Source organism: Nomascus leucogenys, chromosome 24 (assembly GCF_006542625.1).
Source record: "Nomascus leucogenys isolate Asia chromosome 24, Asia_NLE_v1, whole genome shotgun sequence".
In the NCBI taxonomy this organism is placed as follows: Eukaryota; Metazoa; Chordata; class Mammalia; order Primates; family Hylobatidae; genus Nomascus; species Nomascus leucogenys.
The window spans coordinates 8,568,871-8,596,402 of NC_044404.1; the positions used below are offsets into that span (position 1 = coordinate 8,568,871).

The 27,532-nt window shown below is 44.8% G+C and overlaps 1 protein-coding gene across 29 annotated transcripts in view; it reads left to right on the forward strand.

Annotated features, from left to right (window-relative positions):
* The window catches only part of CAMTA1 (calmodulin binding transcription activator 1), a 976,509-nt gene that overhangs the window by 926,553 nt on the left and 22,424 nt on the right, over positions 1-27,532 (forward strand). For 16 of the 29 annotated variants that reach the window (XM_030805184.1, XM_030805179.1, XM_030805180.1 and 13 more), the window contains 7 exons: positions 12,607-12,758; positions 16,811-17,007; positions 17,400-17,478; positions 17,723-18,038; positions 18,427-18,950; positions 25,130-25,317; positions 26,144-26,390. In XM_030805184.1, coding sequence (XP_030661044.1) covers positions 12,607-12,758; positions 16,811-17,007; positions 17,400-17,478; positions 17,723-18,038; positions 18,427-18,950; positions 25,130-25,317; positions 26,144-26,390 — 1,703 coding nt within the window. The remainder of the gene's footprint in view (positions 1-12,606; positions 12,759-16,810; positions 17,008-17,399; positions 17,479-17,722; positions 18,039-18,426; positions 18,951-25,129; positions 25,318-26,143; positions 26,391-27,532) is intronic. The other 13 variants (XM_030805189.1, XM_030805190.1, XM_030805191.1 and 10 more) reach the window with 1 other exon arrangement.

A 27,532-nucleotide genomic window follows, 5' to 3' on the forward strand; every position in this document is an offset into this window, starting at 1 on the left:
CAGCCAAGGGCTGTAAGTGGAATGAGAGATGGATGGCAGTGGGAGAGCACATGTGCACTTGAGCTACAAATAACGTGTTTTAAAATAGCAGATGGTATTTGACGATTACTTCTTCATTCACTTACCTGCCAAGGCAAAACTTTTTCTTCTCCTCTGACAACAAGACCTGAGGTGGCTCAGCTCAGCAGTCGTAATAACAAGTTCTCATGTTTGCCGATATTATTCATTAGCTGATGTGCAGGCATTCATATTCATGGACACTTTCTGGGGCTGTTCTAGAAGGTGTTTCTTTTCTTTAACCCAATCGAAACCTCATGTTTATACAACAGTTGAACCTGGCTGACTTGTTAAACACCTTGGTAACTAACGAAAGCCACTCCTTTCATTGAGGGGGGCTGCCAGTCATTTGTATTCCAAATAGTCCATTTTTCTCTTGAAAAGGGGGAACATCTCAAAGTTAGGGGTTGGGTGTTTTTGTTTGTTTGTTTTGTTTTGTTTTTGAGGCAGAGTCTCACTTTGTCGCCCAGGCTGGAGTGCAGTGGTGCGATCTCGGCTCATTGCAACCTCCCTCTCCCAGGTTCAAGCAATTCTCCTGCCTCAGCCTCCTGAGTGGCTAGGACTACAGGCACCTACCACCATGCCTGGCTAAATTTTGTATTTTTAGTAGAGACGGGGTTCACCACATTGGCCAGGCTGGTCTCAAACTCCTGACTTCAAGTGATCCGCGCGCCTCAGCCTCCTAAAGTGCTGGGATTACAGGTGTGAGCCACCAGGCCAAAGTTAGGGGTTGGTATTTTTCATGCGAAACTCAGTGGCTATGGAAAAGTGACACTGCTGGGAAGTTCCAGTGTGTGCCTGCGAAGAAGTCAGCTCATTCCCAGCCTTGCTTCCAGAGTCTTCACTGTAGCTGCGTGGTTTCCTTCCCTGAGCTTAAAGCAGATGGCAGCCAGCCGGGCAGACACTTGCTTTCCAAGTCAGCTCTGCTGGCCTTGGATCACTTTGACCATCCTCTCTTGCCCCTAGACAGGTGATAAAGCTGCTCACTGGTATATGAGCCACCTGGACTGCACCGTGGGGAGCGGAGGCTGCTCAGGGTTCTTGCCCCAGAGTTTGGATGACCTCATCAATAAATAGGCTTCCAGGAGCTTAAATTAGAAAAGAATCCTTTCCACACACACTCACTTTCTGAATGGTGCTAGGGATACAAGACAAGGTCCCTGCTTTCAAAAAGCTCACATTCTGGCCTCTAGCAGGAATGACACGTAGGAAACGAACTATCCCTTCATTTGCTCAGTGCTGTTAGGACCCAGGGCAAAATGTGGAAGGTTTACCAGGCACAGCAGAAAGAACATTGGTCTGGAGTCCAGTCTGTGTTCAGATCTCTGCCCTGATATTTACAAGTGGTATGCTCTTGGGTAAGTAACAAATTTTCTTAGCATCAGCTTCCTCATCCGAAAATGAAGGGGAAAATCTTTCTTTCAGAGTCATTTTGAGGATTAGACATAATCCATGTAGAATGTCTGGCTTACTGTAGATGTCCAGTAGCTGCTATTATTATTATTAATAATATTGGAGTGATGTCTGAGCCACACTCTGAAGAGTTAAGAAGTTCACCAGGTGGATGAGGAGAAAGGTTGGCCTCGGCAGAGGCCCAGAGGTAACATTGAGTTATGAGAGAATCCTATAAACGTAGCCTGGGATAGTTGGTAAAGAACAGTCCATTCTGTGTCACAACAAAGAGTTTACATTTTATTTTGTATGTTCAGGAGGAGGGATTTATTTTACTTTATTTATTTATTTATTTATTTTTGAGACAGAGTCTCGCTCCATTGCCCGGGCTGGAGTGCAGTGTATTTTTATTAGAGATGGGGTTTCACTATGTTGGCCAGGCTGGTCTTGAACTCCCGACCTCAGGTGATCCGCCCACCTCAGCCTCCCAAAGTGTTGGGATTACAAGTGTGAGCCACCACGCCCGGCCAGAGGAGGGACTTAATTTTTTAAACTAAATTATCTGATAAAATATCAGGAACCACCCCCTGGTGTATTGCTCAGTACAACCAGGAAAACTGATTAGATTTGCAGATTGAAAGTGAGTTGTGTAAAATCTAGAGGAAGCAGTAGGTGCTGCTGGGGCCTGAGGGCCTGGGAAATCTGGCTAGGAGCTGGTTTCCTGGCGTAGACACTTTCTCACTCACAGCAGATGCCCAGACACTCGGGATTCTCCACTTTTACAGCAGCAAATCCCAGCCCTTCTAAACTTAGAACACACTGTGGGTGTCTGATTTCATGAAATTGTCTCTGTCTTTAAAACATTGCTAAGGAATTTTAAACATTTAAGTGAATATTAACTTGGGACATTTTAAAGTGAGTCCCTTTGAAGGTTAGGAATCCCTGTCAGAGAAAGAGGAAAAGATGTCCCATGACTGTGCTGTGTGACACTTCGTGGAACAGCCCTGATGGAGAGGCTAGGATGGGGTCGACCCGGCAAAAGAAAAGGGAATCTGAAGCCCCAACTAACCATTCCTTGACCCTTGGGCCAGTTATTGTTTGCAAGAGTTTTTTCATCTTCTTGATCATTGTAATACTCAAAGCTATTCTGGGATTATGAGTCTATTTCTATTTATGCTTATGCTTTCTAATATTGTTGGAAACTAAGAATTGAAGTATAATAGGGTAAATGAATATACTACTATACTATACCCTATGCTTATACTTTTGAGATATAGGAATTAAACCTGAAGGTCTCTTTTTTTTTTAGTTTAATATATCAATAAGGTTTCTTTTCAGCATTTCATATGTCAGTTTATTACAGCTAGGTAACACACACAGTTACTTTCATCATCATTTGATCTATTTTTAAAATGCCAGCTGGGCATGGTGGCTCATGCCTGTAATTGCAGCACTTTGGAAGGCTGAGGCAGGCAGGAGGATTGCTTGAGGCCAGGAGTTCAGGACCAGTCTGGGCAACATAGCAAGACCGCAGCTCTAAAAAAAAAATACCCTCAGAAGGCTCTAATAAACACTGCAGTGCTGTATTAGACACAGAGACATCAGTAGGAACTCATGTTTACATTAGTGTGTATACAGGTAGATACAGAAATAACTATAGATAAGTGTACATACATAGATACTATACATATGTATATTTCCTAGCTTTGCCCATCGAGAAGGCCTAGAAGCGGTGATACCTCAATAGCAATGAACGCTCAGCACCCAGATCTTCGTTTCTAAATACCATTCTCCAATAAAAAGAACCAAAGCTCCACTCCTTAGAGAAATGGACAGTTCTAGGACTGGCACAGGGGAAATGAGAGATGAATCTGGAGCATCTTGTAATGCCAGAAAGGAAGGAAGTGCTAAAAGGAAGAAAAAAGGATGAGGGCACGTCAGAGGGGCACAAGGGTCAGCCGGAAAGAGCTCCTGATGACCAAAGCTGGAACACTTGGAGCAACAAAATAAATAACAGTATCAGACTGTGACCCAAAGTTTAGAATAAATGTGCAGGAGTCCATACTGATATAAGTAAGTGATTGACTAAATACATAAATAAATAAGGACAAATCTTCCTTACAGGAGAACTCCAAATAATATATGTAGATACTCCCCAATCTGCGAGGTGGAATTTAGTTACCCTCTTGTTGTTGGGACTGGACTTAGTGACTTAGTTCCAAAGATTGGAAAGAGAAAAATTGTAACTTCACAGTAGAGAAATGTAGCAAACATTGCCTTAACCAAATGATGGAGGCTGACCTCACCAGGACATCATTGTACCCTCTGATTGTATGTGATGAGCAGGGCGCCTCACCTCTGATACTCTTCCTAAAAACCCAGAACCCAGTCTAAGGACTGGAAAACACCAGGCAAACCTAAATTGAGGGATGTCTACAAAGTACCTAACCAGTATTCTTCAAAACTGTTAAATTTTTTTTTGAAGACGGAGTTTCACTCTGTCACCCAGACTGGCAGGCTGGAGTTCAGTGGTGTGATCTTGGCTCACTGCAACCTCTGCCTCCTGGGTTCAAGTAACTCTCCTGTCTCAGTCTCCCAAGTAGCTATGATTACAGGTGCCCACCACCACGCCCAGCTAATTTTTGTATTTTCAGTAGAGACGGGTTTCACCATGTTGGCCAGGCTAGTCTCAACCTCCTGACCTCAGGTGATCCACTGGCCTCAGCCTCCCAAAGTGCTGGGATTACAGGCGCGAGCTACTGCGCCCGGCCTAAAACTGTTAAAATCTTGAAAAGTAAAGGAATATGGAGAAACTGTCACAGATCCAAGGACACTAAGGAAGCTTCAAAACTAAACACAATGTGGGATCCTGGGTTAGATCCTGGAACAGAAAAAGGACATTCATAGAAAAAGTGCTATAATCGGATTCAAGTCTTTAGTTAATAGCTCTAATATACCAATACTAGTTTCTTAGTTTTGACAAATGTGCCATGGTTACATAAGATAGCATGTTAGAGGAAACTGAGTGAGGGGCATATGGGAACTCTACGATCTTTGCAACTTATCTGTAAATCTAAAATTACTCAAAAAAATGTTTAATTTTTTTAACCATGCTCCCATAGATGGGGCTGGGCAGAAGGCCCCAGTCTAATAATAGCTCAGGCATAACAGAGCCATATTCCTTCAAAAGATTGCATGTATGGGCCGGGCACGGTGGCTCACGCCTGTAATCCTAGCACTTTGGGAGGCCGAGGTGGGCAGATCACAAGGTCAGGAGATCGAGACCATCCTGGCTAACACGGTGAAACTCCATCTGTATTAAAATACAAAAAATTAGCCGGGCATGGTGGCGGGCGCCTGTATTCCTAGCTACTTGGGAGGCTGAGGCAGGAGAATGGCATGAACCTGGGAGGTGGAGGTTGCAGTGAGCCGAGATGGCACCACTGCACTCCAGCCTGGGCGACAGAGTGAGACTCTGTCTCAAAAAAAAAAAAAAAAAAAAGATTGCATGTATTAGTTTATTTCATCCTCACAAACAAGAAGAGAGAGATATATATAAATATCCCCATTTTACAGATGAGAAAATTGAGGTGCAAAGTGGAAATTATTTTTCCAAAGTCACACAGTGACAGGATTAAACCTGGGGCTCTTATTTCTACTCCAGTGTTCTTTGCACTGTCTCAGAGCTGCCCAGGCTAAAACTGCTGCTTCCACAAAAAAGGAGTGCAGGGAGAAGAGGTTCATGAAGAGAAGCTTTGAATGAATCACGAGCCAGACGGTTGCTACAAAAGCCATCAGAATGACTGAGTTTTTGTCCGGGGATTTACATACGCGTGCATGTCTGGAAGGTAGCAGGAAGGAACTACTGCATGAAGGTGAATGTGTCCTTCCTCATTCCCTGGAACCATTCAGGAAAATAGTCTGCTTTAGAGAAACATGAGAGGTGGAGACAGACACCTGGAAAGACAGCCCATGTTGTCAGCTGAGTAAAGGACAAAGTAATAAAGAGGTCAGATGCAATGGGAATGGCAGAGGAGTGCTTGATCCATTGCAGACAGCAGTGCAGGTGGCTGGGTTTTAAATCGTTTTCAAGTATTGCCTGGTCTGAGTTGGTGGGGTGCTTGAGAAGAAAATGTGCACCCAGTTATTGTCGACAGAGCTACTGTGGATGGCTCTGGCACGGTTCACATGAGGTGATGCCTCACGTACCCATGCTGGGTAGGAGTCTCTGCTTCTGTTTGAGCAGGTGGTTCTGGGATCATTCTTTAACAGGCACTTGGGTGAAGGAGAGAGGAGTCATTCTTTTACTGTGGAAACAGGCCAGGGTCTTAGGGCAGCAGTTCTTGAATTGTGGCCCTAGACCAGAAGCATCAGCACTGCCTGGGACCTTGTTAGCAATGCAACTTCTGGGTCTCACTCAGACCTGCTGGACCAAAACTCTGGGAATAGGGCCCAGCAGTCTGTCTGAAGAAGCCCTCCTAAAGTTTGAGAACCTCTGGTCTAGAGGAATGGTCACTGGGATGAGCAGAAGCCCCCATCTAGGGCAGCACACAGCCTCCAGCCAGGAACAGGCAGGTGGGTCACACACACAGACTCACAGCACACGGCCTCCAGCCAGGAACAGGCGTGTGGGTCACACACACAGGCTCACGGCACACGGCCTCCAGCCGGGAACAGGCGGGTAGGTCACACACACAGACTCACAGCACACGGCCTCTAGCAGGGAACAGGCAGGTGGGTCACGCGCAGAGACTGCCACTGGAAGGGAAGCTGAGACTCACACCCAGAGGTTCTGCACCAGAAGTAAGACATTATTCAGAGCTCACTTTGCCTGAGTCTTTAGATCCAGGGGTTATGGGACTTACCCAGGGAGGTTAAGAGTTGGGGAGCCTCAGCCCAATTGACACTTTATTTTGTATCATTTGATACTTCCTTGTCTGTCAAAGGATTTTTTTTGCTTTTGCCTTTTCCTACTCTGCCCTGCTCTTCCATGCCCTCGGAAAGTTTATAGTTTCGCTGGGGAGGACATGGCTGATAGCTCAGTATAGTTCTGGGTCTAACATTCACCTATACACCCCGCAGGATATACACTATATGTATTTATTTATAGCCTTCTATGTGGCCACAAAAGTTCTATCATTTTTCCCACTCGAAGGTAGGGTATCATTGCAACTAACTTTGGTGAAGTTTGTATTGATACCTAGAAGGCTCTAAGTAGGTGGCTCTTTATACTGTTTTTTACCGAAGCATGTATATGTAGAAATGTTATGTAAATTTTTATTTTCTTGGGTAAAATGCTTAGAATGGTCGTGTCTGTCTCTGGATTATGCGTCTGTCATCCTCATGTCTTCAACAGGAGGCCAAGCTGTGTTACTACAAACAGGCCTCTGTGCACCTCTTTTCCATACCTTTGCCCAGAGTTCATTTGCCGCAGCAAGTACAGAGTGTCTGTTCTGTGATGAAGCAGGAACTTGTTCTTCCGGTGCGACGGATATAGCCTAATATTTCAGGATAAGAACTAAAAATCTCAGAACTGCCAGGCAGGAAGCGGAGCTAGAGCAGCTGGCTTTCTTTGCTGGGACCTCTGGAGCCTCCTGTGGCCTTGAGCCACCTCTGAGCCTCATGTGCCCTTGGAAACTTACACTTGTAACTTTCCTTCTGTGCAGAATTTTCTCCTGATGGAGTAGTTCAGCCGCTCCACTCGGACTGTCCTAAGGACATCCACTTGGAAGCCCTCAAAGCTGACCCTGTTGTCTTTGTTTTAAGCATCATGGGTGAGAACTAGGACCAAAGTCATCAGCCCCCTAAATCTATGCATTATTCCTACTCCCCTTTCTCTGCCTTGTATTAATTTTTTTTTTTTTTTTTTTTTTTTTTTTTGAGACGGAGTCTCGCTCTGTCGCCTAGGGTGGAGTGCAGTGGCGCGATCTCGGCTCACTGCAAGCTCCACCTCCCGGGTTCTCCTGCCTCAGACTCCTGAGTAGCTGGGACTACAGGCGCCCGCCACCACGCCCGGCTAATTTTTTGTATTTTTAGTAGAGACGGGATTTCACCGTATTAGCCAGGATGGTCTCGATCTCCTGACCTTGTGATCCACCCGCCTCGGCCTCCCAAAGTGCTGGGATTACAGGTGTGAGCCACCACACCCGGCCTCTGCCTTGTATTAATTTAAAACTCCAGGTTTGTTCGGGCTGCAGAAATTACCTGTTGGTCAACAAAAGAGGGCAAGGATATTTTTTACTGCTGTTCTAAGTACTCCCTACTGCCTGGTACATAGTAGGTGCTCCAGTGAATATTTGTGCATGAATAAGTGAATCTTTCAAATGTACTTTTTTACTCTAATATAATCAGAAATTCTTCTTTGCTTCTAAGTAATTATATTCCCTGTATCCCGTAATCACACACAGCATACAGTAAAAGCAATGCACAGCTCTCAATTTGCCAAATATTTCACAGTGTTTTAATTATCCTGATAAAGCTGTAAAACCAAAATAAGCATAAAGGTGTTGCTTTTGGTTTGCTAGTGTGGAGATGTAAAGACCATCCTTGTATCCATCTAAGCCTTACAACCCCAAGAGCTGGGCCCTGCCCCTGTGCAGAGGAAAGGACATGTGAGGAGAAAGTCTCTCTGAACTTGAGCAGCACAGTTCAACAGACCTCAGACCTCACTCTCTGGGTGCCAGCTCAGTCATTTGCATTTGAGATTGGTTTTTTATTTTAATTATCACTCCCTTCCCCTTTGGAATTGAGAGGCTCAGAGATGCCATTATGCATGATATGATTTTGTTAAGAGGCGCATAATTGCTTCTGAGTATTTTCATGAAGTGCTTCTCAGAGCAGCTTAATATCATGCACTCATGGCATAGCAACAGGGAATGCAGCTGGGGAACAAAAGCTGGTCACCTCTGTGGCACACACAGAGTCACTGTGACTGTTGGAGGGGTTGACCGGGCGATGCCGTGGGCAGGGCCTGACTCAGTGATGTCAGGGAAGGTCTGTTTCTGCAGTGTCTGTGCTTGGCAGGGGGATGGGCAGGGGACAGCTGATGCGGGGACTGCACTGCAGCGCACTGCAGCACAAATCCACCTCCACGGGCAGCAGGCAGGCTCGCTCCAGGCTGACCACAGCTCAGAGAGCGCCTTTGGTGCTTTTCTGCCCCTTTGTCTGCTACGGGATGTTGATCTTGGCCACTCAGTTCTGGAACAAGTGAAATGGATACTGAAAACTCGTTAACCAGATGCAAGATTTGTAGACTTGCAGAAGAAATCACAGATCTGTGGCTATGGAGGTTTAAAATTCAGTCAAGTCATTTCAATGGGATGCATGACGGTCTCTGAATAGGTTCTGAGAAAAATGGTTGTCTGGCTTAGCAGCATTAGGAATAAGCAGGGGAGTTTATAATATCCCGCAAAGGGCAACTGCCATGCTGCTTGGAACTGAACTCTAACTGAAGAGTCAACTTCTTAGACTTCAGATGGAAGAGACCTGTGATCTGCAAGATTTCAGGTTTCTAACGGAGAGGCATGGCATCTGGAGTAAGGACACCAGCGCCACCTCTGTAATCATCTTGTGTTTTCTGCTGGTGGTCACAGGATGAGAACGGCCGTGTGCAGGTTACCCCACACAGCGTGTATTCAGAGTTACTTCCCTGCGGGGAGTTGCCACTGAGTGAGACACTTAGCGGCGGGATCCTCCAAGTCTGCCTGTGTCTGTCCATCTATAGTTGTGCAATTGGGAGGAAGATGTTATTTTTCGCTTTAAAAGAGGAAGTATCTTTCTTGCATCGTTGTTCCTGGAAGTAGTTTGTTAGAAAATAATATGAGGAATCTTTTTTTTTTCTTTTTTTTTTTTGAGACAGAGTCTCACTCTGTCACCCAGGCTGGAGTGCAGTGGTGCCATCTCGGCTCACTGTAACCTCCACCTCCTGAGTTCAAGCGATTTTCCTGCATCAGCCTCCTGAGTAGCTGGGACTACAGGTGTACACCACCACACCCGGCTAGCTTTTTTGTATTTTTAGTAGAGACTGGGTTTCACCATGTTGGCCAGGCTGGTCTTGAACTCCTGACCTCAAGTGATCTGTCTCAGCCTCTCAAAGTGCTGGGATTACAGGTGTGAGCCACCGTGCCTGGCCAGAAAATAATATCAAGATTCTTAAAAAGCAGGCTTCCTCTTGCTTTTGTGTTTTAGTAAAGTAAAATCAGTTTGATCTGAAGTGAGGACTGAACTGCTGACTGTGTATTGACTGACTGTCTTTTGAGTAGAGCTAAGCTTTCTGGAGAGTGAGAATATTGTCTCCTTCTGGTAAGGCTGCCTCATGCCTGTGCATCTTTTCTTCCCATCACCCTTCCTTCTTCTTGGCATATCTGGTTATACTCCCAGCCCTGGGGCCAGACAGATGGGTTATCTCCATGTGCCTTAGTTTTCTCATCTGGAAAATGAGGATAATAACACCTACCTCACATGATGGTTGTGAAGAGTAGATGAGTTAATATCTGCACAGTGACGCAGTGGTGCCTGGTGTGCAGGAAGCATTCTGTGAGTGCTATCTCTGCCTGTTGTTTTCTCTCACATGGAACCGCCGTACGCTTTGCTCACTAGTCTTGGAATTTATAGTCAGGATGGTAAGGAGTGGTGATAAAATATTTCTTCTCCAGATTATCCCTTTGCATGATTCAGATGACTGTATTTTGAAAATAGTTATGTTCTCAACAGTTGGAGGAGAAATATGTGGTCACAGCTGTTCAGTCAGCTTCCACAGACATTGACTTCATTTGTCTAAATATGATGGTGATGGCAAGCACACTAACCTAGGATTTATCATGTTCTGAGCACTTACATAGATTAACAGCCCTCTGAGGTAGGTATAACTACTGTCCCCATTTAAGGGTTGAGGAAACGGAGGCATGAAAGGTTTTGTTCTAAGTTCAAAGCTACACAGCAATTATATGGCAGAGCCAGGGCTCTGCACAGCCATTCACTGTCTGGCTCCTGCACACCTCCAGCTCTATTGTCTCCTGCTCTCCCTCCCTCTGTGCTCCAGCCACACGGTCTTCTGCTCCCTGAAAGCCCTGCCCCAGGGCCTTTGCATGTGCTATTACCAGGCCTCAGTTCTGGACATGTTTGGCTCCTTCTCATCATTCTGATTAAACTCGAAGTGTTACCTTTCCTGACTTATCTAAACTCTGTCCCCATCCCATCCCTCCTTATTACATTATCCTGTCTTCTTCACTTACCAAGTTCTGCCTGTGCTAGAGCAGGGAGAGACCTCCCCTCTTTGCTATTGAATATTTGGCACAGTGTTCCTTAAAATTTGTGAAGTGTGGCCAGGCGCGGGGTCTCACGCCTGTAATCCCAGCACTTTGGGAGGCTGAGGCGGGCAGATCACTTGAGGTCAGGAGTTCAAGACCAGCCTGGCCAACATGGTGAAACCCTGTCTCTACTAAAAATGCAAAAAAAAATTAGCTGGGCATGGTGGCACGTGCCTGTAGTCCCAGCTACTCGGGTGGCTGTGGAAGGATAATCACTTAAACCCAGGAGGCAGAGGTTGCAGTGAGCCAAGATCATGCCACTGCATTCCAGCCTGGGCAACAGAGTGCGATTCCATCTCAAAGTCTCTCTCTCTCTCTCTCTCTCTCTGTATATATATATATATATTTAACATATATATGATGTATATGTCATATATTATGACATATAAGTATATATATAGATAGATAGATGAAGCGAGTATGGGCATGATTGATTTTAACATCGATTTAACTCCTCTTATGTACATGGATAGGTGACCCAGTTCTAACGTGTGTGCTTGTGTGTGTGCACACGTGTGTGTAAATGCAGGAATGTGGAGAGATGTGTTCTAATCTTAGTAAAGTGGTAGAGAATCACAACGTGTTTTCTCTTTGAGTTTCAATCCTAGCTCCAACAGTAATTCCTGTTATTTCTCTGATGTAGAAGTGAAGTACCTATTTATGTTTGTCTCTGATGAGACATGTGGGGCTGGGCGCAGTGGTTCACGCCTGTAATCCCAGCAGTTTGGGAGGCTGAGGCGGGCAGATCACGAGGTCAGGAGTTCAAGACCAGCCTGGCCAACATAGTGAAACCCTATCTCTACTAAAAATACAAAAATTAGCCAGGTGTGGCTGCAGGCGTCTGTAGTCCCAGCTACTTGGGAGGCTGAGGCAGGAGAATCGCTTTAACCCAGGAGGCAGAGGTTGCAGTGAGCCGAGATTGCGCCATTGCACTCCAGCCTGGGCGACACCGCGAGACTCTGTCTCAAAAAAAAAAAAGAAATGTGGCTGGGTGCGGTGGCTCATGCCTGTAATCCCAGCACTTTGATTCCTTGAGCCCAGGAGTTCGAGACCAACCTGGGCAACGTGGTGAAACTCCATCTCTACAAAAAAAAAACAAAAACAAAAATTAGCTGGGCATGGTGGTGCACACCTATGGTTCCATCTACTTGGGGGGCTGAGGTGGGAGGATGGCTTGAGCCTGGGAAGTGGAAGTTGCAGGTAAGCCTAGATCACACCACTGCACTCCAGTCTGGGCGACAACGTGAGACTGTCTCAAAACAAAAAAGGGTGTAATAGTCTCAGGCACTGAATGATGCTATTCCTGAAATAAATTATAAAAGCTAGAGCTTGGCTCAGGAAATAAAGTTTTAAGAAAATTTGTTTATAAAAACTCAGTGTTTTGGTAAAAGATATACTCCCCCCCGTTTTTCTTTTCTTTTTTTTTTTTTTTTTGTCTAACATACCTTCCTTTCTTGCCGTGATTGCTTTCTTCTACTAGTTTAATTTAAATTGTATTTATTTATTTTGCTTGCTCTAGAGGGCTCTCTACCAGATCTCATGTCAGGGTTTCCACTGGGGAATTTGACAAAGAAACTGGGGGGCAGGAACCTGAACCTCTTTTTGATCTTTGACAAAAAGAGATTTTCTGGTCTTTTATCCGAGAACTTTGGGCTGCTGAAGATGCCACCATCCTGTGTGAGGTGACAGACTCACGATCGTGCTGGGGAACTCTGGCCTGCAGAGACCTCTCTGGTTTGGTGAAGTTACAGACAGCATTTGGATGCTGGTCCCGCAAGGCTGGCGAGACCACATGTTGACTGCTTTTCTTCCAGAACACAACCTCACTCTTCCTCCTGTTCTGCCCTAGATAACCAGTTCAGGATGTCCATCCTGGAACGACTGGAGCAGATGGAGAGGAGGATGGCTGAGATGACGGGGTCCCAGCAGCACAAACAGGCGAGCGGAGGCGGCAGCAGTGGAGGCGGCAGCGGGAGCGGGAATGGAGGGAGCCAGGCGCAGGTACGAGGCGGTGCTGATGGTCAGCTCCCATTTCGCTTCATGTTTATGGATTGGCGAGACAGTGGATGGATCACAGGCCTCTTCTCTGTGCTGATGCTATCCCTGGATTCAGGCAGAAGGCCTGAGGGAGTACTTTATGGTACCTGTGCTTTTAAGCATTATAATCTGTGCAGTATGGAAGAAGCCTTGGAATGTGGAGCTTCTCAGTTGTTTACCCCCCTAATCCTTATTTCTGTTAATCTCAGAATTCACTACTAAATTACAGGGCAGTGGGAGTTAAGGACAACCAATTGAAAAATAGAGGCCAGCTGGGCGTGGTGGCTCACGCCTAGAATCCCAGCGCTATAGGAGGCCAAGACGGGAGGATTGCTTGAGCCCAGGAGTTCAAGACCAGCCTGGGCAACATACTGAGACCCTGTCTCTATAAAAAAAAAAAATTTTTAATTAGCCAGGCGTGGTAGTACATCCCTGTGGTCCCAGCTACTCAGGAGGCTGAAGTGGGAGGATCACTTGAGCCCGGGAGGTTGAGGCTGCAATGAGCCATGATCACTCCACTGCACTCTGACCTGGTCAACAGAATAAGACCCTGTCTCAAAAAAAAAAAAAAAAAAAAAAAAAGGCCAGATGGTGACTTAGATCTGCTGGGGTTCAGAATTAATTTAGAATCTTCCTACTTTCTATTCTGTATTTTATCCCTATCTTAAGTATAGGTATAAAACATAATTGAATTCAGTAATTGATAAGCCTTTTATAAACTCAAGGTCAGTATGAAAAGAGCCCAGAGAAAGTGTTTATGTAATGATTCAGTGTAGAATGACATTATACATTACAATGTCTTTCACAAACTTTCTGTAAGTTCCATGAAGAATGTATGATATTGCCAAGTACAAGTAAATTACCAAACATTGTTTCAGAGTCCCATTGGTCTTGAAGGCTTTATATACATTTCATTTAGGAAGTTCATTTTGGGGAAGTTTCCCAGGGAGAAATTATTTTTCAGGGGACCCTAGAGATAAATTTAAAGGAACTGGTGGTATTTCTTATCCCCACTACTCAGTCGTTGCAAAAAAAAACCTCAAATAATGCCCCCTCTTTCTCTTCAAGACAAATGACAATTTCCTTTACACAGTTAAGTTTTTAGGTGAATATTTTTGGTTTTATGAACCTCATAAATATCAAGTTTAGTCATATTTTAAATAATAATAGGTTAAAAGAGCATCATATGCCACACCCAAAAAAGCTAGCCTCCTTCCTCCTCACGTTTTCATATTGCTCCCCTGTCTTCAGAAATCAGCAGGAAAGAAACGACTTGGCACACAGTAAAATATTATTAAGGCTAAGATAGGCTTCTTTTTTTTCTTTTTGACATGAAGTCTTGCTCTGTCGCCCAGGCTGCAGTGCAGTGACACAGTCTCGGCTCACTGCAGCCTCCGCCTCCCGGGTTCAAGCGATTCTCCAGCCTCAGCCTCCTGAGTAGCTGGGATTACAGACATGGGCCACCACGCCCGGCTAATTTTATATTTTTAGTAGAGATGGGGTTTCTCCATGTTGGTCAGGCTGGTCTCAAACTCCCGACCTCAGGTGATCTGCCCGCCTCGGCCTCCCAAAGTGCTGGGATTACAGGCATGAGCCACCATGCCCGGCCGATAGTACTGAGTTTTATAAAAGAAGTAATCATTGTTTAATTTACCTCATGGCTCACATAAGAGATCTCCTTAAAATACTTTTCCTTTCACCAACAAAAGTGGCGTAAAAGGAATGGTACGTAATGTCATTTTAAAGCTCAACCACTGTGCAACTGGCTCAAACACTACTCAACTGGCCTAGAATCTCATCCCATATTAACCACTACTGAATATCCTTTCATCAGTTTAAGTTGCCTTCAGTAAACGTCTGTGTTTGCCATGCAGGATAGAGACATGGCTGTTTTTGTTTAATATAAAAAAAAAAAAAATTCCCGTTTCGTTCACTCTGGCCATTTCCATGTGCTCATGAATGTGTCCGGTGTGTGTAGAATGGCTGTGCCTTGGCCTTTTGAGTCAAGGTCAGTTTGCGGCATGTTGGGATCACCTAACTCTGCTCCTGTAGGTGTTTTTTTTGTTTTTTTTTTTGAGACAGAGTCTCGCTCTGTTGCCCAGGATGGAGTCCAGTGGCGCGATCTCAGCTCACTGCAAGCTCCGCCTCCCGGGTTCATGCCATTCTCCTGCCTCAGCCTCCCGAGTAGCTGGGACTACAGGCACCCGCCACCACGCCCAGCTAATTTTTTGTATATGTAGTAGAGACGGGGTTTCACCATGTTAGACAGGATGGTCTCGATCTCCTGACCTCGTGATTCGCCCGTCTCGGCCTCCCAAAGTGCTGAGATTACAGGCGTGAGCTACCGCGCCCGGCCTCCTGTAGGTGTTTTTACAGCTTTGATGAGGCTGAGATAACAATCCCATCATCTGCCTTTTTTATTTTGGGAGGCATTTTTCCACATTTAAAAATAAAAATCAGCGAGGAGCCATAGTATTTCTGTAGTAAGTAAAGCTTATGGAGTTTATTGCCAGAAAAAAAAAAGTGCTTTTTAAATAACACCAGAGATACAAATTAGCCTAGAAGTGCCATTTATTTGGGGGAGTGTTAAACATAAAATTGCTATCACAGAGACTCAGATAAGCTGTTGAAGTTACTTTGATTTTATTTTTCTTCCGTTACAACTGGTTCATAGGAAGTAACCCATGTGGTTAAAATTAGTAAACTTCTCTTTCCTATAGCCCTTATTGTTATTAATACACTTAAATTTCAAGATCTCTAAATGTTTTTCTCAGTATCCTTTTTACTTTACACAAAGGACTGGATTATTATTGGATACTTTTAGTCATTACTTTAAGGAAAAAACAATCCGCATCTAAGTGATCTAATTCTCCTTCAGAAGAAGCAAGAAGCTGGGCGCGGTGGCTCATGCCTGTAAACCTAGCACTTTGGGAGGCTGAGGCGGGCAGATCACTTGAGGTTGGGAGTTTGAGACCAGCCTGGCCAATATGGTGAAACACCATCTCCACTAAAAATACAAAAATTAGCTAGAAATCGCTTGAACCTAGGAGGCAGAGGTTGAAGTGAGCCAAGATCATGCCACTGCACTCCAGCCTGGGTGACAGAGCGAGACTCTGTCTCAAAAAAGAAAAAATTAAAAAAAGAAGAAGAAGCGAGAGAGTGAAAGAGCCGCTATACCCGCCAGTGGAAACATTAGGAAAGCTACTCTGCTCCACTGTCTCACAGCAGTTTACTGCCTACAGGAAGGCTAGAACCACTTTTTTTTTTAAGGCTGTGTACACTTTCCCTAAGAAGAATCGGCATGAAGTTCCTAATCAGAGTGTCAGCCCTAATAGATAGACTGGTGTCTTCAGAGCTGTGGACTTCAGAGGAAGTGCTACTGAGCTGAAGCTAAGCACATTCTAGTCTCAATTTCGTGGATGGTTCTTGGGGGCTTGGGTTTTTTTGTTGTTGTTGTTGTTTGAGACAAGGTCTCGCTCTGTCACCCAGGCTGGAATGCAGTGGCGCAATCACAGCTCACTATAGCCTCGACCTCTCCAGGCTCAGGTGATCTTCCCACTTCAGCCTCCCGAGTAGCTGGGATTATAGGCACCCGCCACCACGCCTGGCTAATTTTTGTATTTTTAGTAGACGTGGGGTTAGGGTTAGGGTTGGCCAGGCTGGTCTCGAACTCCTGACTGCATGTGATCTGCCCGCCTCAGCCTCCCAAAGTGCTGGGATTTCAGGCATGAGCCACCATGCCCAGCCTAAATTTTGTACTTTTTGTAGAGACAGGGTCTCACCATGTTTCCCAGGCTGGTCTCGAACTCCCGAGCAATCCTCCCACCTCGGCCTCCCAAAGTGCTAGGATTTCAGGCATGAGCCAGCATGCCCAGCCAATGTTTCTTTATTTTCAGTGTTTTATGTTTTCCGTTGTGAGTTTCTGATCGTAAAGCATTTGTTTCCCCTACATCGAAGCGCTGATGGGGTCGAGGGCCTTTAGTCCTGAGGTCGTAACGTGCTCTTTTTCGTGGTAGTGTGCTTCTGGGACTGGGGCCTTGGGGAGCTGTTTTGAGAGCCGTGTGGTCGTGGTATGCGAGAAGATGATGAGCCGAGCCTGCTGGGCGAAGTCCAAGCACTTGATCCACTCAAAGACTTTCCGCGGAATGACCCTCCTCCACCTGGCCGCTGCCCAGGGCTATGCCACCCTAATCCAGACCCTCATCAAATGGCGGTAAGGCTGTGGTGCAGCTGGCTAGGGGTCAGCCTCCCACGTCCTCGCTCACATTCTTCCTGAGCACTGCCACCCGTGGAAGAAATCTACCCGTTCAGTCCGCTTTATAGCCAGTGAGCAAAGGGCGTTCTCCTTGGACAGTTTCCAAGGGAGTTTTATGAACTTCTTCCCAAGAAATACCCAGAAAGATAAGAATTAAATGTTGGACTTGTTATTTTCTTTGGACCCTTAGCCAAATGGAGCGTCCACACTGCCCTGGGACTCTCTGTTTCTTCACCATGGGGATCTTATGTGCCCAGCTGGGTTTCATCTTGGTGGGGTTTTATAATATTCTGGTGTTTCCTTGTAACGGTGATGAATAGTGTGGTAATTTCTGGTGCTCTCCCTTATAGTACAAAGCACGCGGATAGCATTGACCTGGAACTGGAAGTTGACCCCTTGAATGTGGACCACTTCTCCTGTACTCCTCTGGTAAGGAATGGGTTCCTGTAGCCCCCCTCACCGTTCTTCCAGTGTGGCATAGGATTTGCCTGGCTCCCACCGTTGTCTCTTGCTGACACACGGCATGTTTTGGAGATACTTTGGGATGGGAATCTTCAGTGGCCCCACTGAGATTGCCAGCAAAGACCAGTTTGTCATTTGGCAGCAATGGCAAAAGTCAGGTCTGGTCTTGACCTCTGATTGAGAACGCTTGCTGTGTCTCCCTGTCTTCTAGATGTGGGCGTGTGCCCTAGGGCACTTGGAAGCTGCCGTCGTGCTGTACAAGTGGGACCGTCGGGCCATCTCGATTCCTGACTCTCTAGGAAGGCTGCCTTTGGGAATTGCCAGGTCACGGGGTCATGTGAAATTAGCAGAGTGTCTGGAGCACCTGCAGAGAGATGAACAGGCTCAGCTGGGACAGAACCCCAGAATCCACTGTCCTGCAAGTGAAGAGCCCAGCACAGAGAGCTGGATGGCCCAGTGGCACAGCGAAGCTATCAGCTCTCCAGAAATACCCAAGGGAGTCACTGTTATTGCAAGCACCAACCCAGGTAAGAATTCAGAATCATGACATCTCAGAGCTTGACAGAGATCCCGTTTGCTTTCATGCAGCTGCCCTCAGCAAAGTCCATAGGATAGTCACATACATTTCAGATTTTTTGTTAATGTTTCTGATTTTTCTTTAAGAATGCCTAGTGCTCCCCCCTCCCCCAGTACAGAAGAAAGTAGCAAAAGTTCTATGTTCATGCAAGAAATACATAATTTTGGAGGAGGATGATCTGAATCTGATGTATGCTACTGGGGATATTTAAATGTTAGGGGCGTGTCTTGAGTTCCGGCTTTGCACTTTGTGTCTCTCAGGCATAGAGAAAGTGTTGATTCTTGAGGATTCCTAGTTGTATCTCCTGTCCTGACTATCCTTTCTACTGTACTTTTCAGAGCTGAGAAGACCTCGTTCTGAACCCTCTAATTACTACAGCAGTGAGAGCCACAAAGATTATCCGGCTCCCAAAAAGCATAAATTGAACCCTGAGTACTTCCAGACAAGGCAGGAGAAGCTGCTTCCCACTGCACTGAGTCTGGAAGAGCCAAATATCAGGAAGCAAAGCCCTAGTTCTAAGCAGTCTGTCCCCGAGACACTCAGCCCCAGTGAAGGAGTGAGGGACTTCAGCCGGGAACTCTCCCCTCCCACTCCAGAGACTGCAGCATTTCAAGCCTCTGGATCTCAGCCTGTAGGAAAGTGGAATTCCAAAGATCTTTACATTGGTGTGTCTACAGTACAGGTGACTGGAAATCCGAAGGGGACCAGTGTAGGAAAGGAGGCAGCACCTTCACAGGTGCGTCCACGGGAACCAATGAGTGTCCTGATGATGGCTAACAGAGAGGTGGTGAATACAGAGCTGGGGTCCTACCGTGATAGTGCAGAAAATGAAGAATGCGCCCAGCCCATGGATGACATACAGGTAAAAAGCAGGGACAGGGTAAGCCCGCAGAGGCCGGTGTCCTCCAGTTGCTGTGATCTTTACAGTCCGTTTCCGAAGGTTGTGTCATTTTCTTCCCCGCGAAGGCTTCGAAGTCTGGTCTTGTGCAGAACGTCGTTGGAGTATCTTCTTTCCTTGGGGCCACATTTTCATTCGGTGAATCGGGCACCGGGAATAGGGCCTGAATACCAGTGACCCCGGTCTCAGCAAAGCCTTCCCTCTTTGTACCAACTCCTCAGAACTCACTCAGGACCCTACAGTACGTCATCTGCTTCCTCCTTGCATTTAGGTTGATTGATTTCACTGTTTTAAGTACTAGTTAGAATATAGTCAAGGCCTAAAAATAGCTAGAACAGGAAGCCCGTGGATAGATTTTGAATTATCTGAGTGACCTTGATCAGCATAGCTATCATCTAGCCATTGTTAAGGGCATATATGGCGTGAGGCTCTCACTAGGGCAGTGAAATATTCCTAAAGCTGATAACTGATTGCCCTTATAATAAATCTAAAAATTCTAGAATCCTTTTAGGACCTTAAACTTGTTACGGACTAAGAGAATATGTACCAAAATAAACTGACATTAGGCTAATAAGCAAATTCCATCTATTAAAATATGTAGGGGAGGACCATAAAGGCAGCCTAAAAACATGTTTGACTTCCTCTCTTTCCAACTTCCCATTGATGCAACCTAAAACAAACGTAAAAGGGAAAAAAAAAACGACTCAGAATTCAACAGGGCACCCCTGCCTGTAGAAGTGATACAAGGAGAGGGAGGTGTGTAGAGGAGATCACATGTCCTGGTCAGCACATCTTGGGAGAGGCCTGGTTTCTGAGCCATTCCTGCTCATTGCATCCCAGGGGCCGCTTCATGCCAGCCCTCTGCTGTTTGCAGAGGATGAGAAAGAAGCTTGCATGCTCACCAATGTGTTCCCATTTCTGGGGAGTTGCTGGGGGCACCACTTCTGACCTACCGTATTAGTCCATTCTCACGCTGCTGATAAGGACATACTCCAGACTGGAGAATTTATAAAGAAAAAGAGGTTTAATGGACTTACAGTTCCACGTGGCTGGAGAGGCCTCACAATCATAGCAGAAAGCGAAAGTCACATCTTATATGGTGGCAGGCAAGAGAGAATGAGAGCTGAGCGAAAGAGGAAACCCCTTATAAAACCATCAGATCTCAAGAGACTTCTTCACTACCACGAGAACAGTATGGAGGAAACCACCCCCGTGATTCAGTTATCTCCCACTGGGTCCCTCCCACAATACATGGGAATTATGGGAGCTACAGTTCAAGATGAGATTTGGGTGGGGACACAGCCAAACCATATCACCTACCGACCATTGCAGTCATGGGGAGGACTGACCAGAAAAATCAAATAATGTTTTAGACAAGAGGCTGGTACATTTCTTCTATAAAGAGCCAAGTAGTGAATATTTTTAGGCTCTGTAGGCCATACAGACTTTGTCCTAGCTACTTAATCAGCCCTAACAGCACCAAAGCAGCCTTAGCATTAAACGGAGGAGTGTGGCTGTTTCCTAGTAAAACTTTATTTACGCAAACAGGCAGCTGGCTGAATTCAGCCTGCCATCGTTTGCCAAATCCTGTTTTACACAATTCCTGAAGGAACCCACACCAGACACCAAAACTGAGCAATCTAGAACTATATTTATAAATATCTAGGAATAAGTCAGATTACATCGAAAATCAGTAGCTCAAAAGAGGGGAACCAATTGAGCATCAAGAACAGTGCCGTCCACTAGACCTTCCCACAGTGGTGGACATGCCCTGTATCCATGCCACCCACCATGGGAGACACTTGGTGCCACATGTGGAATCAGGCACTTGATCAGCACAGCTGTTGTCTAGCCATTGTAAAGGGCATATGTATGAAATATAGCCAGTGCAACTCAGGAACTGGGCTTCTAATTTTATTTCAGTTTAAATAGCCATTGGATAGCACAGCTTTTTAGAAAGTGGCCTTCACTGAAACAGAGTTCATGCAGGAAATAGAAAATAACCTTTAAAAAATCCACTTCCTATTTTCACAGATCTGTAAGAGAATAACATCTTGCCAAATTAAGAGCATGTGTCTAGGAAAAAAGCAGCAGTCTAAAGAAAGTTTTGTAGCCAAATGAGAAGATAACACTTAAAAATGATGAAATAATTTTAGAAAATGGCAAAATCATTCATAGAGGAGTGAACAATCAAACCAGTAAAACTGAGCAATTATCGATAGTGTGGTATATGTGAGAGGCATTTGTTAGGAAGGGACTCTTTAAATAGAAGATGAAAAATGTTTAATCTCCTAGAACTAAAATTCTAAATTATTTTAACAAAACCAGGGAGGGTAGGGAAATGAAGAGAGTAAAACTGTATTAAAGCTCTCTGGTTCAGGGACAGTAATAGATTTTGTTCCACTCGTGATATAGATAGATGTGCACTGGATAGGCTGAAATAAGCTAATTAGAAATGTCAGGTTAGTAGCTAGCATAAAAACAGGCTACAGAAAGACAGGTGCAGTGGCTCATGCCTGTATTCTTAGCATTTTGGGAGGCCAAGGTGGGAGGATCACCTAAGTTCAGGAGTTCGAGACCAGCCTGGCCAACATGGTGAAACTCCGTCTCTATTAAAAATACAAAAATTAGCCAGGTGTGGTGGCGGGTGCCTGTAATCCCAGCTACTCGGGAGGCTGAGGCACAAGAATTGCTTGAACCTGGGAGGTGAAGGTTGCAGTGAGCCGAGATTGCACCACTGCCTGCCTGGGTGACAGAGTAAGACTCCATCTCAGAAAGAAAACAAACAAACAAAAAACAGGCTACAGAATTTCTAAGTCATTGAAGGGGAAAAAAGAAAAATTTGGCCCATTTGGAAAAAGTTCAGGAATGGTAACAAAGGAAAACGTAACAATAGAAATCACAGGAAACAGAGGAAGGTTTTCACATGTGATTCGTTGACACTTTAGGAAGTGATAATTCTGTTAAAAGGCAGATTCTTGGATTTGGTTGTTTTTGGTTTTTTGTTTTTGTTTTTGTTTTTTTGAGACAAAATCTCGCTTTGTCACCCAGGCTCGAGTGCAGTGGCGCCATCTCGGCTCACTGCAACCTCCACCTCCCGGGTTCACGCCATTCTCCCTCCTCAGCCTCCCAAGTAGCTGGGACTACAGGCGCCCACCACCACGCCCGGCTCATTTTTTGTATTTTTAGTAGAGACGGGGTTTCACCGTGTTAGCCAGGATGGTCTTGATCTCCTGACCTCGTGATCTGCCCGTCTCAGCCTCCCAAAGTGCTGGGATTACAGACGTGAGCCACCATGCCCGGCCTCGGTTTTGTTTTGTTTTGTTTTGTTTTGTTTTGTTTGTTTTGTTTTGTTTTAATAAAAGCAAGATATACTATATGCTACTTGTAAGAAATACAACTGAAAGAAAACAATGAAAATGAAATGATAGATATAGCTATAACAGATAAACGAGTATAAAAAGAAAGATAAAAAGTACAATTCAAGGCAAATTATATATATATGTGTGTATATATATACAGTTTATCAAGAAGATATGACAGTTATAAACTATTGTGTACCTAGCACCATAACCTTGAAACATTACAGCAAATACTAGTAAATACAAAGAAATGTGGACCCACAATCATAGTGTGCTACTAACACACGTTGCTCAGAATTTTTCAGATCAAGCAGATATGAAAAGCATATGAACAAGTTGAACAACAAAATCAGAGGCTTGATTTAATATATATTTACTATATGATAGATTTAATATATGATATATATAACTATATGCATATATGTAGTTAATACACATAGCAACTACGTATATAATTGTTCTTTTCAGATGTCCAAGGCACGTTTATGAAAACTGCTCATATACTAGGACACAAAGAAAATTTGAATAAAAATCCAAAGCTACTCATTTAAAGGCCATCTTCTCTGAACACAATCCATGAAATTTAGAAATGAGTGACGTGACTTTTCGGGTCCAACTGCTGAGAATGTTACTGAAGATGTTTCTACATTGTTACATGTTTATAAAATGGAGGATTTAGGAAAGTGATTATAGAGTGATAACCTTTTAGGCTTCAGAAATTCCACCTTTTAATATATTTGATTACTTTCATGGAAAAAGAATAAAGGCAAGATTTACTTCCTGCCGTTTGAGTCACAAATCAAGAAGGCCAATAGAGAAGGTGAAAGAAAGCTGCAATTTTTTTTTTTTTTTTTTTTTTGAGACAGAGTCTTGCTATGTCACCCAGGCTGGAGTGCAGTGGTGCCATCTTGGCTCACTGCAACTTCCATCTCCCGGGTTCAAGCAATTCTGCCTCGGCCTCTCTAGTATCTGGGATTACAGATACTGTAAGAAAGCGCTAGGCCTGCACCACCATGTCTGGCTAATTTTGGGGGTTTTTTTGGGTAGAGACAGGGTTTCGCCATATTGCCCAGGCTGGGCTTGAACTCCTGAGCTCAGGTGATCTGCCCGCCTTGGCCTCCCAGAGTGCTGAGATTACAGGCGTGAGCCACCACGCCTGGCCCGATATGTTTTTCTTAAATGTTTTATTTTTATTATTATTACAAAAACTAATTATTGTTCTTTGATGAAAATTTATAAAATTATCCACAATAAGCATTTTTAACAGCTTTGTTGAGGTATAATTTACATATGATGAAATTGACCCGTTTTAAGTGCTCAGGGGATGGCTTCTAGTAAATATATACATCTGAGCAACCATCGCCACAGTCCCTTTCTAGAACACTTCCATCTCATTCCACAGTGCCCTGTGCCCATCTGCAGTCCGTCTCTGCCCAGCCTTAAGCAACCACTGATCTGATTCTATCCCCAGAGGTTTGTTTTTTCTAGACATTTCATATAAGTGGAATCATACACCATGCAGCCTACTGTGGCTGTTTCCACTTAGCAGGATGTTTTTGAGGCTCCTTCATGTTGCAGCAGAAGCATTTTGTCACCTTGTATAGTTCCATCGAGAACATTTTCAGTTCGCTTAAGAACCCGAAGTGCTGTGTTTCCGTTACCACTCCTAAGAGGTATGCACAGACATTTTTAAGAATCAGTCCACATCTCTGATTCTCATAAAGAATATCTTAATCCAGACCAGCTTTGAGGATTCTTTTTTCTTTTTTTTTTTTTTTTTTCTGAGATGGTGTCTAGCTCTGTCGCCCAGGCTGGAGTGCAGTGGCGTGATCTCGGCTCACTGCAAGCTCCACCTCCCGGGTTCACACCATTCTCCTGCCTCAGCGTCCCAAGTAGCTGGGACTACAGGCGCCTGCCACCACGCCTGGCTAATTTTTTGTATTTTTTAATAGAGATGGGGTTTCACCATGTTAGCCAGGATGGTCTTGATCTCCTGACCTTGTGATCTGCCCACCTCGGCCTTCCAAAGTTGTGGGATTACAGGCGTGAGCCACTGCGCCTGGCCTCTTTTTTTTTTTTTTTTTTTTTTTTTTTTTGAGTTGGAGTCTAGCGCTGTTGCCCAGGCTGGAGTGTAGTGGTGTTATCTCGGTTTGCTGCAACCTCCACCTCCCGGGTTTAAGCAATTCTCCTGCCTCAGCCTCCTGTGTAGCTGGGATTACAGGCATGCGCCACCATGCCTGGCTAATTTTTGTATTTTTAGTAGAGACGGGGTTTCTCCATGTTGGTCAGGATGGTCTGGAACTCCTGACCTCAAGTGATCCACCCGTCTTGGCCTCCCAAAGTGCTGGGATTACAGACATGAGCCACTGTTCCCAGCCTAGACTGGGGTTCTCTAGGCCAAGCAAAAGGGAGTGGTTAGATATTGGTTATGTTACTAATAGTGACACCTCATTAATATTACAGGTTACTCTAGAACTGCCCAGTGTCATTAATTGGTTGACCCTGAGAGTAGGGAGTACATACAGGCCAGAAGTTCTCCAAGACTGGGCTAAAGGTTTGGGGCCAGACTATGACTTGGAGATAATCAGGTCTCAGGATCTCAGCACATTTCAGTGCTTTATGTTATAACCTTAAAATGATATTTGATTGCATTGGATTGAGGTGGAAGTCTGCCCTCCTGCCTTTTTATTTTTTCTCTCCAAGGCGAGGCAGGGGAGGTAGACCTGGATAACTTCTAAGGTTCTTTTCTAACCTGAGTGTTCTGTGAACTTCTGACTTCAGGTGAACATGATGACCTTGGCAGAACACATTATTGAAGCCACACCTGACCGAATCAAGCAGGAGAATTTTGTGCCCATGGAGTCCTCAGGATTGGAAAGAACAGACCCTGCCACCATCAGCAGTACAATGAGCTGGCTGGCCAGTTACCTAGCAGATGCTGACTGCCTGCCCAGTGCTGCCCAGATCCGGTGAGTAAAGTTACGGAGGTCCCTACCCAGCATAGATTCCCGGATGTAATTGAAGGCAGGGGAGGCTGATTGTATTTGATGAATGCCGTGTCATAGAAGACCATACCAAGGAAGGAAGGAAGCATTAGGACAAGCTCTGTTGCCACTTTCAAGGCCCAGCTCCTATTCCTACCTCTCCCATTATTTTTTTTACTGCTATGAGAGCACAAGAGATCATGTTAAGCTGGGCGCAGTGGCCCATGCCTGTAATCCCAGCACTTTTGGGAGGCCAAGGCGGGTGGATCACCTGAGATCAGGAGTTTGAGACCAGCCTGGCCAACATGGTAAAAGCCCGTCTCTACTAAAAATACAAAATTAGCCGGGCGTGGTGATAGGCGCCTGTAATCCCAGCTACTTGGGAGGCTGAGGCAGGAGAATTGCTTGAACCCAAGAGTTGGAGGTTACAGTCAGCTGAGATTGCACCACTGCACCCCAGTCTGCACAACAGAGCAAGATTCTGTCTCAAAAAAAAAAAAAAAAAAAAAAAAAAGAGATAATGTAGCATGTTTCCCCCTAATTCAGCTGAAGTTTTCTAAGGGCAGTAGAGTGTACTGCTACTAGGTTTTAGTATTTAGCATAGTACTAAAGTCATGATAGCTGCTGAGTATGAACTTACTCAATCGAAGGACACTGGGTGTGTTTAGCAACTTGCCTAACTGAATGAAGGCATGTTCCTAATTGCACACAGTGGCTTCTGGCAGATACCATCTTGGCTCGTTCATTAATATCTAATGGATTGTGCAAATCAATCATTAATCTGTCTCTCCTTTTTCTCCTCTTGTTTCAGAAGTGCATATAACGAGCCTCTAACCCCTTCTTCTAATACCAGCTTGAGCCCTGTTGGCTCTCCCGTCAGTGAAATCGCTTTCGAGAAACCTAACCTTCCCTCCGCCGCGGATTGGTCAGAATTCCTGAGTGCATCTACCAGTGAGAAGGTAGAGAACGAGTTTGCTCAGCTCACTCTGTCTGATCATGAACAGAGAGAACTCTATGAGGCTGCCAGGCTTGTCCAGACAGCTTTCCGGAAATACAAGGTAAACTAGAACAGAACCTTCGTTTTGTGACATTCTTAAGATCAGGGAGGACAGATGAAAGAATCAAGCGAACGAAAACATTTACCATTTCTTTTTTTTCCTCTGAATTTGTAGAATTTTTTTGAAAGTCTCCAATTTATTAAGATTCACTATATAACATATCTGTGTGTGTATCTGCTTTGTAAACATATTGTGTAAAATATTCATAACAAAGTTTGCCATTTTGTCTATTTTAAAGTATGCAATGTGGGGGCATTAAGTATATTCACAGTGCTGTGCAACCGTCACTGCTGCCCATTTCCAGAACTTTCTCATTCTCCCAAACTGTTTGCTTTTAACCACCAATTTTTAAACAGTTAAACGTGAAATTTTTATCAAATGTTTACAGAGTTCCTAAAGCACCTTCATAGAAGAGTTTCAGAAGCGTGGTCTTCTCAGTTATCTGAGGCATAGAGAATTAACTGGCTGGGACAAGGGCCCATCCATGGTTAGGCCAGGGCAGGAATGGGGCTCTCCCGGCACAGAACAGTGCTGATTTTTCTTTTTCTTTTTTTGAAATGGAGTCACATTCTGTTGCCCATGCTGGAGAAGTGCAGTGGTGCAATCTCTGCTCACTGCAACCTCCACCTCCCAGTGCAGGTGATTCTCCTGCCTCAGCCTCCCAAGTAGCTGGAATTACTGGCGCGTGCCACCACACGCACCTAATTCTTGTATTTTTAGTAGAGACAGGGTTTCATAATGTTGGCCAGGCTGGTCTCGAACTCTTGACCTCAAGTGATCCGCCTGCCTTGGCCTCCCAAAGTGCTGGGATTACAGGCATGAGCCACCGCACCCGGCCTCGATTTTTCTATTCTACCTTGCCATCCCAAGTACAATGTCTCTTTATTATTCCTTAAAACAAATTTCATGAGTTTATAGAATTTTTAATTAAAGTTATTAATGTCACATTAAATAATTCTCAGAAGCTTTAGTAAAATGATATTAGCCAACAATGTAATGGTTATCACCATGTCAACATACTGTTAGTAGTGATAATGGATGCCTATTATTCAGTTAATATAAAGTAAGGTGACCCCTCTACTGCTAGGAGGTCATGACCTAAAGCAGGAGTTTTCAACTGGAGGTCTGGGGACTGACTCCAG